This window comes from Micropterus salmoides, unplaced genomic scaffold (genome assembly GCF_014851395.1).
Source record: "Micropterus salmoides isolate LMB-PRFRI ecotype aquatic unplaced genomic scaffold, ASM1485139v1 Ms_hic_scaffold_23, whole genome shotgun sequence".
Lineage (NCBI taxonomy): Eukaryota > Metazoa > Chordata > Actinopteri > Centrarchiformes > Centrarchidae > Micropterus > Micropterus salmoides.
Genome location: NW_024041484.1, coordinates 5,822,127 through 5,838,846, shown reverse-complemented (window position 1 = coordinate 5,838,846; position 16,720 = coordinate 5,822,127). Strand labels below are relative to the sequence as shown.

Sequence of the window (16,720 nt, the reverse complement as noted above, 5' to 3'; positions counted from 1 at the left end):
ACGCCGTAACTCAAGCCTCCTCCCCAAGACTAATGGCCCCTGTCAAGCTCACGGAAATTAATATCAGCCAGTGCCGATCTGATGACAGCAAGGAGGGGGCGATGCTGGTCTCCTCACTTCCATAAACCTACTCACATTCAGTCATTCAGATGCTCCTGTGTGATTCACTCTATGGATAGATAGATGGATTCATTGGCAGGCAGTGGACCATAAAATGTTGGACAAAAAGGAATATGCTCCAAGTCAGTTGTTCCCAATTGTCATTTCCCAAGAAGGGTCACCATAAATTTGCTTTCGCTTTAGGCAGATCATGTGGAGGTGACTTTGAATCCTCACTGACAAAATATAAGCTTGGATGTTGTGGTCCAAAATCTGCCCCTGGTCCACATTGCATCCACCTCCCCATCCCATAAGATCAGCCTGGCATATACTCTTAGAACGCCACCCTTCTCCCACTTCCTTTCCTCCTTCTTCTCCTCTCACGCCCTTTCACAACTTAATTCAAATGGCTTGACTCCAACTGTAACCTACAGAGTAATATTTAGCTGCTTAAATCATGGTGCATGGCAGTGTCCCTGACACAACTACCACTATTTCTTATCTCCCTTTAGGCTCACACTTTTCCTTCCCACCCTCCGATTTCCTTCCTCAACATCCTCAAACCCCCACTCTCTAGGTATCCTACCTTCAGCTGTTCTCTCCACAAGGCCAAGAATAGGGAGCCAGATGCAGAGAGTGATTAAGTTTTTAAACCTGAATGATGTGGCTGCATCTGCTTCCAATCCAGAGGCAAGTTAACTCCTACCATCCACATCTTTTTTGAATAAACACTGAATAGTAAAAGAAACAGTAGTGTCACTCACTCACCCTTTTCTGAGTGGCCATCGCTTTGCCTGAATGTTTTCAACCATTGTACTTCCAGGTTCCTCAAGGGTTCGAAGAGTCACACGCCAGCTTGGGACATTGGCAACTCATCTTTTCATGAATTACCTTGCATCAGCCTCTCCACATGAATCATATCCTCTCGACTCATTCCTTCTATCCCTTTCCTTCTTCCCTCTCCATCTGTATGCATTATTTTCCAATTATCCACATTACTAACATGACATCTTCCCACTCCCAAATTTTTGTGCTTTCTTGTCCTTTTCCACGCCCCTTCTGTTGCTTTCAGCAGGTGTTTCTGCCTCCTGAGTGGTACGGTTTGGATCTATGATTGCAAGCCATCTAATGCCCCTATGTACCTGCTCGACATCCGCTGCAACAATCTGTCATTCTTACTTTATTGATATTTGCATTATTACCATTGCCATTACTATTATCTTACATCTCTCTGTGCTACTGTGTGTCCTGAGGTTTAAGGTCCCTGGTTGGATAGCCCATAATGTCTAAATCCAACCAGGGACCTTTATTGAGGAAAGGCTTCATGCTTAACTTTGCGCATCCCTATAAGACATCTGCAGTGAAGAGTAGTGTAGGGCAATATAAAAGCCTCTTGTCTTATATCTCTGAAGGGGCAGCTGACTTTGGTCGGACAAGCTGTTGGCAAGCGGCCCGTCAGCATGTGAACCCTGGTTGCTGCTACAAGGAACCTCTTGTCCTCTCATTATGACTCCAGTAACGAGTCTCTTCAGTCCAAGATGGCTGACAGTCCTTCCATATCATTAAGGGATTATGAGAGAAGATGTTTCCTCATCTGCCCAAGGCTTCTGGACAAATCTCCCTTACAGGGTAATGTATGAGCAGAACCCTCAAACCTAAAGTATGTATGCATTGTGCCAAACACTTTCAAATGTTGACAGAAATAAAGATTCTCTTTGTGTGTAATACACCTCTCCTTTACGTTAAAGACGATTATGCAGAAAAATTTGAGCCTTGAGTGCTATTCAACAACAGCAATTCAGAAGAAACTGTCCCTTGTTTGGCACAGATTAACATGCTCCCATCGGGTGTAAGCTTTGGCAATGTCTCGTGCAGATTCAATTCAACAAAACCATTGCTTGTTTAAGTGACAACAATCAAGGCCGCTTAGGTTGGGAGAGGAAATGAGCTGAGCTCCAAAAAAGCCTCAGAGGATGTATCAACAAAAAAACCCATGCAGGGTTGTTAAAAGAGAGTACGAGATTTCACGTGGGAGCAACAACAACAGCAGCCAGTAAATAAAACCAAACGCCAGTGTGTGTCAGGAGACTTATCCTGTGAGAAAACTTGCTCCGGCCAAAACAGCAGAGCTTTGTTGGCCCTGTGAGGAGGCCAATGGAGGGAGAGGGAAAAGTGAAAGCGAAAGGGGAGTTAGACTTCAACCCCCCCATCTCTGGAGACGTTGTCAAGGGCCAGTAGTTTATGTTCAGCATTCATTAATGGCAGAGTTAACACACTTTATAGGCAAACTTAATACAGTAGAATGGCAGCAGTACTAAGGTTGTGATGAATTTTTATAATGGAGAGGTGCTTTGCACTTTGATGGAAAAGAGGCCCACCTGCAGCCCATAGGAAGAGCAAAATAAAGATACAGCAGAATGGCAATAGAACAGCTTTATCAATAGAAAATGGTGAGCCACAGTGGGATAGATGCAGATCATTTAGACTCAGCTTTCCAAAACATGGAGTGAAGACCTCATATATGGTCAAAGAAGAGAATGGGGTACTAAAAATCATCACTCATTCAGTTTTTCAGTAAGCCTTTTCCTAATCCAGGTTGCAGTGGGTCTGTGTGAAACCCAGCATAAAGTAGATTGTCATTAAGTATGATGTATAATCATACGTATGGGTGAAACCGTCTCTCCAATACACTTAATTTACATGTCTATAAACGGTGGGAGGCAACATACTTGAACAAGGTGTGAACACGTAAACCACATACAGAAAGAGCTAAGGCCAAAAATCAAGTCCAAATTCCTCTTACTGTGAGACAGCACCATTAAAAACTCAACCACCAAGCCGCCTACTACTGAAAAACTGCTTTGTAATTTATATTACTGTAAAAGACCTCATTTCACTTCATTTTTATTGACACAGACACACAGACATAGACACGCACCCACAAGGCTCCAGTTGCAGCTTTGCAACATGCAGTTTCACACTCAATTTACTGTTACCAAAAGGCCATGGACACATCAAATGCTGCCACAATGCTCTACAGACAGGCCAGAGGCTGGAGGGGGTCACGCACCACTGAGTCAGCATATGACCTCATGACTACATTTGGATCACTGAGTCTGCCTCGACCTGCATGATCTTTCCGTAACTGTAAATCTCCGAGAGCTGTCTCTCAGTGTGTGCAGCATCGCACCAACACTGCCAGGATAACATCAGAAAGGCCAACTGACAGCTGTCTTACATTTCAGAATTTTCCTTCTCCATTCACCTTACATTGCATTGCATGCATAATTAAACTCTCTTAGGTTTTAAAACCTTCTACCATAACCCTTTTAAGAATTTCAGACAAGGAAGTAGTTCTTGCTACAAATGGAAGAACCTAAAAACATTCATTCACATGATAAATGTGCCGAGGGATGTTTCTCATTGTGTCATGCCTTCTTTGTTGCTTCTGACTAAATTTACCACCTGTAACGGATGACCTGATGACCTTTTCTAAGACAACGTAAATCCACTGCAAGGTTAAGGGGTTTGATCACTAACATTAAACAAGCATGCACATTCAGTACTTAAAAGCAATTTGAATGAAATATCCACCAAATGCACCCAAGAAAATCCCTCACATTGTGCTGTTGCTCTGAGTAAACATACAGAAATATATCAGAAAGAGTAATGATTTCCATTTGGCATTTTATTGGCCCTTGCATAAGCCTTGCACAGACAAAATGCAGAAAATAAGAAAAACCGACATGTCTGGATTGAAAAAAAAAGTGGAAAAATAATGAGAACATAGATGCTGGTTGTGGGTAATGATGAGTCTAAATGTGAGGGCTAACCGCTCCAAAAAAACATGTGTGCTCGCTCTGTAAAGCGCCCTGTAAAAGCTTGTGCCAAGGGAGGGTACAGCAACGAACCACCACCCAGTATCCCACCAGAACGAGCTTTTCATCCAGCCATCTGCGTCTGAGGTTTGGTTTGTGTTTTCTCTTTATTTATCAAAAACAACCAACAGTCAACCCTTAAATGTAACCCATGAATTGATGTAGCTGTAGAGCAGCACTCTGTTTCACATTGAAACTGTTACAAACATTCACACCTGGGTACTACCAACTTCAAGGGCAGTCTTTTTTCTTTTTTTTACCGAAGCAAACCTGAGTCATCTCTCAGGTTTTTCCCTACATGGCCTAGCAAACATTTGAACATGTCCAAGCTGATGCCATCCCTAAAAAACACAACTATCCTTCATATTCTATATCCATATTTCTCCTGGTAGGAGAACCTGGCAATATCATTATGGTGTTTGGTGTAATCAGAAATAATTATTATTACCCATTTTACATGCCTTTAAAAATATTCTCTTGCTTTGAGTGACGGGCTCCTACATGAACAGACAATTTTCTGCCAATGATTGTCCAGTTTGGTTATTTCACACAAACAATGTCTGTATGGTTTTCCTCTGAGCTCTCATTGGTTTTAAATAAAATATGTTCAGCTTATTTGGAAATGAGTGAAGTCACATACCGGTGCACGAATCAGGATTTAGCAATATTTGAATGAAATGACAGTTGTGGGGTTGTTTCTTATTTTGCCAGTCCACTTTCAATTCAACCCGTTCTCACTCCCCAACTTGTCACATATGGACTCATGGTCAAGACCCATCGGTGTTAGTTTATAACGCACTGGGGATCCCTATAGCGCCATAGTTAAACGTAGTGGGGGAAGCCCTGTAACGTCAGTTTTTGATGGTAAATAACAAATAATAACGTGCCGCTTAAAAATGGTGATGTTTCGAAACGCTTTTATTTTGAAAGTCTAACCGGACGTTGCATATTTGCTGTTGCTAAGTGTTGCTAACTTGACCGCAGAGCCTTAAACTTCAAAAAATGACGCTAAAGGTGTACCCAGGGTATTAAAACCCGACGCCAAAGGGCCTTGACCATATGTGACGAGTCAGGAGTGAGACTGTGCCGGTTATTATTATACCCGCATACTCCTGATGAAGGAGATTAGCATTTTTGAGTGTCTTTACTAATTAAGACATAGTGCTTTTTAAGATTACTGTCATTATTTTTTTTTTATTTACAACATACTGACAATTTCTATAAAATCAATATTTCAATGACCATTTGTGTTTTTCTATTTTTTATTGTAATTATGACTTTAAAGGGCTATGTTGCAAAAGCAGCAGCTTTTTGTGTTTCTGCTTTCTCTTTCTCTTTCTATGACCAGAAGCATATTCTGTGCTTTGCCTGTTGGGACTTTGTTTACTCTACATTTTGATGGACAATGTTTTCTTAAAACAGGAAACAACTATTTAAAAGCTTGGGGACATAAAATCTGGGTGAAAATCGGTTATACTCCTTTTTAAAAAACTAAATACCCTCTTTGCCCACACGTCTATGTACATTTAACTGTATTTAATCTGTATAGTCACAGTTACACAAGGAGCACCCCTTCTTCCCAAGTGCCAAGAAACACAGTAATCATGTTGATAGTTAGTGATCTATCACCACTGCTGTGTGAGCCATGAGTCAATAGCCTACCACAAAGCCCGCTCGCTTGACTCATAACATCAGCAATCATTCTCCATGTATGCCTACAAACATCACACATCCAGAGCGATGGCTCTTGTTAGCATGTGTTATGGGATACGTTAGGAAGTTTGCTCCCTGTCCATGCTTGGTCGGACACTTTTGACACCGGTTGTTGTGGCTTTCCCAGATGTTTCCTTTCAGCTGCCTGGATCATGGTTAAACACGCTGCAGAGATAACGATAAAACAGTGATTGACGAACTATGGAGGAGAAGAGAAGAGAAGAGAAGAGAAGAGAAGAGAGGAGAAGAGAGGAGAGACCTATTCGTTCAGCAGAGGAAAGGTTATCTGTGACAGCTGGAGAGACAGAACTGGGCCAGGTGTGTGTTAACTCTCTCCTGCTGCTTTTCTCATTATAAATATCACAGAGAAAAAGATATACAGAGAGAGAGAGAGAGAAGGACAGGGGGAGGAAAAGATGATGGGGGGAAAGGAGAGAAAAAATAGAATATGACAAAGAGGGGGGGGGGGGGGGGGGGGGGGTAGAGGTCAAAGGAAAATACCAGTAAGTGAGTTGGCGGGAGTGGAATACGAGAAAGGCTCCAGTCAGGAGAGAATGAGAAAAGGAGGCCAGGGAAGGACTCAGAGAGGAATGCTGGGAATGGGAAAGAGCAGAAAGACAGTGACAGGAGACGGAGTGGAAAAAAGAAGTGGTGGGAAGATGTGAAAAGAAGGGATTCGGGGAGAATACGGCTGAGAAAACACAGCAGACAGAGAGACTGCTGACAGACAGCTGGAGAGAGACAAATGGAGGAAATCTGAGGTGGAGGTAAAAGATGATCTGCCACCGCTACACACTCAAACATCCCATGTGTGTTTGAGTGTCTCTCTCTGCTGACCTTATATGAGCATTAGGTGGGTGAAGCGTCATGCATGAGGACAATTCAGAAAGAGTATAGTTTCAGGTAAGACTCTCGCCATTAAACATGATTGATGAACTGACTTTCAATTTAGGACCTTTTACCGCTGGACACGTCATACTGTAACTCTACAGAGAAAAAGCAAAGTATAATGATGTGAACATGGTCAGATTGAGGTACAGTGCAAATGGCAGACTACACAATGCAGCCAAGGGAACCCTGAAACAAACCAGAACTCCTATTCTGGAATATTACTTGCCCTTAGCTTAATTGTGTGTTTGCTTGTTTGTGATACAATTAGATTTTTTGTTCTCTATGTCCACCTAGTTGCCCGATCATTTCTTGTCACTTTCAACAAGAAGGGACAGCAAAACCTAGACCTAAACCTAGATTAAAGCTTTTGCAGGCTTGTATCCTGCAACACCAATCTCCATCTACAGTCACATGTCCTGCTAAAGTAAACATAAATAACAGGATCAGATAGATGACAGGGAATACGTAAAAAGGTTTCCGTCTCAAATGCATGCTTCTTCTGCATGTGTGCGTTTCTTCTTTTTCATCATTAAACAACAAACGAGTGAACCATCCCTCTCTTGGATCATTTAGCCAGCCTACCTTTGAACTAGCAGAAGGCCTGGAGCAAGTCTGTGCACACGTGTGTGTTTGTGTGTGTATGTATGCATGTTCTAGTGCAATACCAGCCTCTGCATGAGAGCAGGGTAACTTTCTTCCACACGCACATTTTCCTGCATCCAGTCAGCCTCACGATGCCTCACACACAAAACAGACTTATGAGAATCACAGAGAAAAACCTCAAAATATGATGAGACAATAACAGGGCAGGGGGAGGCTTTGTTCTCTTTAATCTCTGTTATTTGTTGAATTATGGAACCCTTGTGGTCAGAGAGATTGTGCGGAGACCCAGGTGCAAGCCACTTTTAAGGCAAAAGTCCATCCTGGCTAACTGTGCTTGAGCAAGGCAGTGAATTTCTAAAAGCACTAACTCTGGGTAATCTTCACTGTTGTTAAAAAAGTGGCAGTATTGACTAATCCATACAAGAATCACGCCTCAGCCAACATGGAATTTCACTGCTGTACCCATGTACATGTACTTGTTTTGCACAGCGTCTTATTTTTCTTGGTGTTTTGGAGTGAACACTGTGACTGTACTTCCAGGGGAGGGTATTTTTAACCGGTGTGGCTGCACTGTAAACACCAGAACACTGTGTGTTCTCACTCCAAGATTTAAACACCGCGGCCGACAGCAGACTCCCCGCGGCACGAAAGGCAATACTGTGTGCAAGACAAAAAGCAAACGGAGAAGGAGGTAGAGAGACCACTGGAAAGAATAATAATGTCTGAAATATTTTCCCAATTTTGACCCAGGGGTCATTAAGGAATCTCCGCAGTGTTGGGGAATGATGCAGAAGTGGACAGACAACTGCAGAAAATGTGAGTGAATCACATTAGAGGTAGTTGTTCAGCTGCAACACATGTTAACCTAATCTGATTTTATACATTTCTTGGTTTAATTTGATAATCTTATGGTTCAAAATCACGTGTTGGACCAAAAGTCATTGTCATGTTTCCAACTTGGATCAGGCCAAGTGTGCTGGGTTGGACTCCTCTGTTAGCACATTATTTCTAATTTGTTGAACAGACCACAGACTGTTGACCTTCATACTGAAAATGCCAATAAAATTGCAAGGACAAGCTCCTGCAGAGCAGCGGCAAGAACATGGAGATCATGGCAAAAACTGCAGCAACAAACTTGGCCTGCATCCTTTTGTTATGCGTGTCAGCGGTTTCAACCAAGGCAATTTTTAAGTCAATTCTCATGTCATTCTATACTGAAGTTGAAGAAGTTGTGGTTCCCTTTCCAAGAATGCAATTTACAATCAATGAGAGCCTACCAACCACTCTAGTACCATCACAGTGTATTTTAAAGACCACTGCCTGACCTTGTTGGCTGGGGAAAAAAAGTAGACTGCTTTTTCTGCTCGTTAGCATTCACACCTCCCTCACAACGACAACTTCTCTTCCAGATATGGAGTCCGGCACACGGCGAGCCAGACCACCCATGACTAGGACAAATTCAGACACCCTCCACAAGCCATCCTATTGAACCTTCCCCCAAACCCCTCCCTCTGCTGGAACAAGCTGGCCCCCTCCCGCTCCCTCTATTCTCTCTGTTGTTTCAGCAGTGTCAGAGTCACTCGAGGGGGACGAGCGAGAGCTGAGTGAGAGCCAGGAAGACAACCAGAGCACGCTTTGACCACTGACGTGCCGGACAAAACCATAAATGCATCATCACCGATAAAACTGTGGTTATCTAAGATTGTGATGACTGACAAATGATCAAATATTCCAAAAGTTTCCTTTTCATGTTCTTGCTCTTCCTTTATATCCCTCCAAATGTTAATAACAGATGCAAATGTCACAGTCATAGAGCTAATAAATGTAAATGTTGATGATTATAAGTGACAGTGTTGGTAGTACTATGTGCAACTTTTTTTTATGCATGTAAATATATATAAGCAGCATGTTTAGTGTTATGTACAAAATGTGTTTTCACACAAATAATAGAGGCTACATTCAACTCTAATGGTTGCCTACGTGGAAGTCGTGCAAGTCTATGTATGTTTATTTGTGTCATAAATGGTTAATATATATGTATATAATTATACATACAACATAACCTGAAAAAATGGGGAGATATTGATCAAAAAAGCCTGTAAATGGCTTGATTGCTTAACGGAGTGTTAGCAATAATTGAAATATTGCGTGCATGCAAATGCAACCACGGCAGTGTGAAAACCCTGCATGCAAACCCGGCAGAAAAAGAGAAGAAAAGGTGATAAAAAATTTAAAAGGAGAGAGAAAGAGGACAAGGGAAACAGACAGCGTCAGGCCCACCCAGAGAAAGAGGGAAGCAGAGGTTTGTTTACATTCTACTTGCTCACTCAAACTCACCGGACCCCGACATTATTCCCTGAGGCATTCCGCCTTACTTTCCTACTTTGAACCCACCCATGTTGTTGCCTAGAGTATTATCAGGTCAGGGCAGGAGATGCACCGAACAAGAAAAATATGCAACAACAGACCCTGATTATTCTCCTCACACACAAGCACACACACACACACACACACAAAGAGAATCAACAGGATGTATTTTGTTCTCTAAGTGGCTGAGTGTGTCTGGCACTCATCCACACTTCCGGGCAAACACTTGTGTACATTTTCTCGAGGAGCAACATTCCGGAATAACATTTCACTCACATCAGAGGCCACTAAAACAGCAGCCTGCAACGTTCACAATGTGTGTATACAATAAGGTGCATTTCTAAGATAAAGACACATTCATCACATAAGGTATGGCTCTATTACTGTTGACACAAGAGAGGGCATGTCAGTGTAGACTGACAGCAGAGAAAGAAAACTTTAGAACCGGTTTACAGTAGGCACTTGTATTGTATGTACTGGTTATAGTACTTTACAGGTGTAAAGCTATTGTATTTGTAAAAAAACTCTGTTTGAAAAAAACTGAGCTTGTCGCTGGAACGTCATTACTTTGAATGTGAACAAACATAACTTTAGGTAAATCCCATAAACACCCACACAGTTCTTCAAGAATGAATAACAGTGAATCCAATCATCTGTTCTTCTTCTACACTACAGATTTAGTAAAAAGTTGGGGTGAAATCTTCAGTTCCACCTTAAAAAAAGAACTCCAAATTACCCCTAAATAAGTCCCCGAGCAATGTGATTTGGACAGCTGCCAAAACTCTTGATGCACAAGATAATTCCCTATCAGTGGTGGTGGCGCTGACACTTCATTAAAGCCCAGTCGACTCAGATAAGCTCTTCATTCCAGCTCGTCATCCCACAGTGCCAGAGGCAGTGACTGATGTGAACTGTCAGCAGTGAGTACAACAGGAAGAGCAAACGCTTTGCCTTGTTGTCTCCATCATGGAGGGGAAACGGGAGTCCTTGACAGCTCAAAATCTTATAGATGGATTAAGACGGGAGGCCTCGGAAGAGCACAGGTGTTGCACACCAACGCAAAGGAAACTTGAGGCTTACGCTGCCACCTGCTAGTGTTTGTGAGAGCTGCGCAACGTTAGCGTTAGCCGGGGAACTTGTAGACACACAGGCAGCAAATACACAGACCAAACTTAAACAAAGCAAAGTTTGTTAGCGTCACATTCAAGCTACTATCAGCTACTATCACACAGTACTGTAGAAGAATTGTTTGAGGTGTCCCTCATTATGGAGTAAAGCACCTTGTACATGTTAGTTTGTGGTAAGCTAGCTACCTATCTGTATCTATAGGCTGTACTTGTGATTTCATGTTAACCAAATGTCCTTATGGCAAAAACACCAAGGTTCCCATTTGCAGTACTTATAACTATAGATATGTTTTAGATATGTAGAAAATGAAGAAGAAGTTAACGCCCTCATACTAGTGGCTAGAATCAAATTTAATTAGTATAAAAAGTAAATGCAGTAAAAAGTCATGGTAATCATTCTTCGCTGTTGGTGGCCAAATCACACAATGTTCAAAAACCTGATAGCTGTGCGTCATGTTCAACAGTGCTCTGCATGTCTTTACTCTTACTCTCTGTCAGTGTATTTTCTCTCATAACAAATGTTTAAGGTAACAAATGTCTGTGCACAGACATAAACACAAATGCAGACACAAAGTGTGGACACTCCTATGAAACTAGGTGCAATGTATTGTGTATTAGATGAGTGAGTGATTATCTATAACACAATGCATACAGACTGTATTCATACAGATGAGATTAGTGGGAGCTTAACTGTGCCCTTTACACACCATTAGACTCCCCAATAGCACAATAAGAAGTGACACATCTTCCACCATGGAAGACGTGGGCTTCCTCCTTGGCTTTGCTCAAAACACCACCAGAGCTGCTGTCTTCTGCAAACACAACACCAAAGAAAAACGTTCCATCTACTTCTGTGCTCAGCGCTTAAACCTCTTATTTATTTTTTCTTGCAAATGTGTCATGTTCAATTCTGCAGGAGCAGAAATATTGTCAGGGTAACATGATGCTGACTCTTGCACCTCTGGATGCTTATAACGTAGGTAATCTAGGAGTTCCAATCTTATTTCACAGTTACGCTGACTGCATGTTGTTCTGCACGACAGCCACAACAGAAAAACACAGAGGTAATAATAAATGCGTCACGGGTCGAATACTCTTTTGATTAACTTCTTTTTTGAGCAGACAGGTGGAACTTTTCACCACCACCAAGTAATTAAAATCCTATGAATAAAAACTTTAAAAAAATCTTTCCAACTTTGGCAAACACCACCCAGGTTAGGATATGTTTAACTGCGAGCAAACAAGCCAACACATGCTGCCACTATTGTATATACGGGGGGGGGGGGGGGGGGGGGGGGGTTTGCAAACAAGCATGCAGTGCACACATCCACACAGTCCTACGCTTGATCCTGCTTGATAATAGGACTCCAAACCTAACAATGAGTGTTGGTTAATATGAAGGAGTAACGACAGCATTTACTCCACCTTCTCTCCCTTTTTTCCTCTGAAAAAGCCTGCAGAGTAAAGCTCTCAAGGGACTACACAACACAATTAGACAGACTAATTACCCCCTCCATACCACCAATTCCTCACCCACACCGACAGGCTGGGGCAGGCAAGAAAGTTCTGCCTGCCTATGAGCTTCCCGAGGACAGGGAATATAGTATGGTGCACTGATTGTACATTTCAAGTAACTGATGCTGTATCCATAGGAACACTAGAACAGGGCTCAAATCTTATAAACCACCAACGAAAGGGAAGGCAAGGGTCAGAGCCATAGCACACTTGCAGCATTTCTGCTCGAAAAGAGCTTGAAGATAATGCTAAATAAATAAAGTAAGGAAGGTGTGGGGGGGGGACCTGTGAATATGATGGGAGATAGATGCTGACACAAATCAAATCAGCTTTCAACTTCCTCTTCTTCAAACTCAGATAAAGGAAAATCAAAAAGAATCTAAGAGCTACTTTTAATGGGCCAAGCAGGAGATTTTAGGAACCCAGTTGTATTAACAACTGACAACTGACCCCCCCCCACACACACACACACACACACACATTCAACCTGCAGGCAGTAGTCTGGACTCATGGACGCACTGGGCGGATTTAGAAGCAGGGGAACGCTGACCTGCGCTTTGATGTCTCCTGCCCACGTTTCCTCTAGGTCACGAGGAAAATCTGCAGCTTTGTTCAGTTTCAAAAGTCTGAAAACCAGAGCCTTTCCACTTTTTTTTTGTCTCTGTTAAGAAGCCTTGCAACAGTAGAAAGAGACAGTGTGGGGAGAAGGAGGGATCAACTGGCCAAACAGGAAAAGTTCAGTTGTGCTCTGACAGTTCTGGATGTGGGACGGGCTGAGGCGCTGCTGAAACTATTTGGCGGGGACTTTTGAAAACTCCTTCCTCCTTAGGACGGACCGACCCCGCCTTCTCTGTTGCAGCCTGAGAAACCGAGCCAAACATTTCTGCAAAGAGGAAAGAACTTGGCACAGCCTGAGTTTAGTATGGTGAACCACTTAACAATGATCTCTGAGCGTCCATTAAACCATCTGCAACATTTTGACACTGTTGGGGGTATTAAGAATATGCTCTTCTGAGATAATCTGAAATATTACCCTGCATGGGAGACAGAATGGGGAGAAAACCACGGAAAAAGAGTGTATTCAGACCATGTTCCCATAATCTTTGGGGCTTCTCAGGTAGCACCTATTACCCTTGTATTAGTTTTCCTCTCCATAGAGAAGCCGCCACGGTTCACTTCCCAGGTAGGGATCTTAATACTTCAAAACACACAATCAAAACCCTAAACTCTCCTCTCTCCCCCTGTAACACACATACACACACACTGATTACTAAATTATGTGCAGACTGAATGGGCAGCAGGATGAGGTAATACACTGACAGTGTATTACTCATCTAGTTTCCCCTCTTAGTTGATGACCAAAAGCAGCGACATCATCCCACCATAGCACACATGACTCACCGCCGTGTGCTTGAACTCTGTTTCAGAGCTAGACAGACACCTGCTCAAACCAAGATGGGGAAAGAGCATGACAGACACTGAAAAAGAGAGCAAGCCTGACAGGCCTGATGCGGTTGGCTCTTTCATCCCTGACACCTGTGGAGTGTCACTATGCTGCCTGCACACACAGATGAACTAAACAGACACATGGCAGGAGTCTGTCCACCTCCACCAACCTTGCAGATCTTGCTCTCCTCCGTCGCAGCTCTGGACTTGCCTTCAGCCGTACTCTCCTGTTGGTACTCAGACTTGATTGACAGCTGGCAGGAGAGCCTCGGGGCGCCCTCACCTGTCCTGAACTCCTGCTGCCTGGCCATGTAGCCCTGTGAAGTGGCTGCCCTGACCGCACTGGGGATGGGGAGAGCAGTATGCACTGGCTTGGTGCCCACCGCGGAGGGTTGCCTGAGCTTGGAGGCTACGCCAACCACCGGCATGGTACTTCCAGGCACAAAAATAATAACACAAGAGTGGGAGGGAGGTCCAAAAAGAACCGTGAGTAAAAGGGTAAAAAAAAAACTGCAGTGATTCCTACTGATGTCTGGCACAGGAAAGGAAGAACAAACTAAAAAAATAAATAAATTAAAGAAAAAGAAAAAAAAGCAGCTGCCTCTCAGACCGAGAGGAAAGCAACTGCGTTCATTCTGCAGCCTACAGCAAGCAGGACTCACAGAAACTGAGAAAGCTTCTCCTTCCTCCCGGTCACTCCCTCCTCCTTCTCCTCCCACAAGCACACTGCTCCCTCCCCTTCCCTCACTCCCCCCCCCCCTCTCTCTCACTGTTAGAAGTGTACCACAAAGTCAGCCAAAACAGTTCAAGAGGGCGTGAACTCCACTGGAAGGTATAACCACCACTCGGCAAAACCGTGATTACTGAGACCTGGCTCGGTGTGTATGTGCCTGTGTGTGTTCAGTGCTCCCCAGCACAACTGTCACAACAGCTCTCTTTCTCCGTCCCTCTCTCTCTCTCTCCTCACGCAAACACTGAACACTAGAAATAGACTCACTCCCTCCGTCTACATCTGGAGCTGACCCTCGCTTTGATGAGAGAATTAGTGAAACTGTGAGATGGGAAAAGCTCTTCTACATAAGAAGGAAATTAAAAAAAGACTATTTGAGGGTTGAAATAAGAAAAGGAGAATTCTGGTGTGAAGAGCTGCAGGAAGTGGATGGAGCTGTCTTTGTAAGAAACTTTTTAAATGTAGTTTTTATGGTGAGGGCAAGTTTTGTTGTTGCTCAACTGGTTTCTACAGCTGAGCTTGATGTTCTAGTGGTTTGTCTTAGTCTTTGCCTTAGACTGTAGTGTATTCTGTCTCGCGTACTGTCTTTCCCTCTGTCTTTATTCTACCTGAACAGAAACAAAGAAGCATGTACAGCCTTATCAGTGCAAATCTATTGCGGAAATATATTTGGCATTTTGTTCACTTGCTGTGTCTGTCAGCGTAGTGTCCAGAGCATGGAGGCGCTACCAGGAGACAGGCCAGTACATCAGGAGATGTGGAGGAAGCCGTAGGAGGGCAACAACCCAGCAGCAGGACCGCTACCTCCGCCTTTGTGCAAGGAGGAGCTGGAGGAGCACTGCCAGAGCCCTGCAAAATGACCTCCAGCAGCCCACAAATGTGCATGTGTCTGCTCAAACGGTCAGAAACAGACTCCATGAGGGTGGTATGAGGGCCCGACGTCCACAGGTGGGGGTTGTGCTTACAGCCCAACACAGTGCAGGACGTTTGGCATTTGCCAGTGAACACCAAGATTGGCAAATTCTCCACTGGCGCCCTGTGCTCTTCACAGATGAAAGCAGGTTCACACTGAGCACATGTGACAGACGTGACAGAGTCTGGAGACGCCGTGGAGAACGTTCTGCTGCCTGCAACATCCTCCAGCATGACCGGTTTGGCAGTGGGTCAGTAATGGTGTGGGGTGGCGTTTCTTTGGGGGGCCGCACAGCCCTCCATGTGCTCGCCAGAGGTAGCCTGACTGCCATTAGGTACCGAGATGAGATCCTCAGACCCCTTGTGAGACCATATGCTGGTGCGGTTGGCCCTGGGTTCCTCCTAATGCAAGACAATGCTAGACCTCATGTGGCTGGAGTGTGTCAGCAGTTCCTGCAAGAGGAAGGCATTGATGCTATGGACTGGCCCGCCCGTTCCCCAGACCTGAATCCAATTGTGCACATCTGGGACATCATGTCTTGCTCCATCCACCAACGCCACGTTGCACCACAGACTGTCCAGGAGTTGGAGGAGACCATCCGCCACCTCATATTTTAGTGTTCGCTTTATTTTTTTGAGCAGTGTATATATATAAATAACATATATAATCACTTTAAATATAATTTTAATCATGCATTTTTTTATTAAATGTTAGTAATGAATCATTACAGTATGCATGCTACTGCCTCAGCAGGTACCAGAAGGCTTGATTCAATGTTCACTAAAGAATCCTGGAAACTTTCTGTAACGTATAGGTCTCAGTGTGCTTCAGACCAAGAGAAGTGCTTGTCTGCCTCTGTACCTTTCCAATGTTGGAATCGGTGCGGCTTCGTCTGGCAGTTTTTGGAACTTTCTGAATAGGACAATCCCAAAATAACGCCCACTTTTCACAGCGGCTGTCCAGGTGTGCAGGGTTTGAACTTCTCTGTTAAGCTGTCTTTTTCATTCTTTCCTCAGCTATTTGCGCCACTTTCCTGTGTATCCCATTATAATCTTATATGATTCATTGCATCTTGTCCCTCTCTGTGACGGCTGGCTTTTCACCCTGCCTTTGAGTGTGGCCATTTGGAAAAGGCATAAACACTTTTGTCTTAGATTTTTTTGTCCGGTAAGAAGGCTTATTCCTTTGTCGGGCATTTAATAAATATAATTGGTGTATGCTATAATTTATGTAACGTTTCATACTTAGAGTATTATTGATTAGTGGCTATTAAGCTAGCTATATTCATTAAAAGTAGCATAGAATATGCTTATTGTTATGCACGGTTGTATCTTCATCTAAATTAAACAAAACTGACCAATGCTGTCATTATGGTTTAATATTAATGGCTGGCAAAAGTGTGTAAAAGGTCTTGTTCTTCTTCAAACAAATGACATTT

The 16,720-nt window shown here is 43.4% G+C and overlaps 1 protein-coding gene and 1 long non-coding RNA gene across 2 annotated transcripts in view; one reads left to right on the top strand and one right to left on the bottom strand.

The window, feature by feature from the left end:
• LOC119917988 (neuron navigator 3-like) overlaps window positions 1-14,302 on the bottom strand; it is a 199,755-nt gene extending 185,453 nt beyond the window's left edge. The window contains 1 exon segment of the mRNA XM_038738477.1: window positions 13,810-14,302. Within this exon segment, the coding sequence (XP_038594405.1) occupies window positions 13,810-14,067 (258 nt within the window). The 5' untranslated portion in view covers window positions 14,068-14,302.
• Window positions 7,510-9,032, top strand: LOC119917989. Its single transcript, XR_005447376.1, has 2 exons — window positions 7,510-8,000; window positions 8,594-9,032. It is a non-coding gene; the product is annotated as an uncharacterized LOC119917989 (long non-coding RNA).
• Window positions 14,303-16,720: the final 2,418 nt, after the last annotated feature.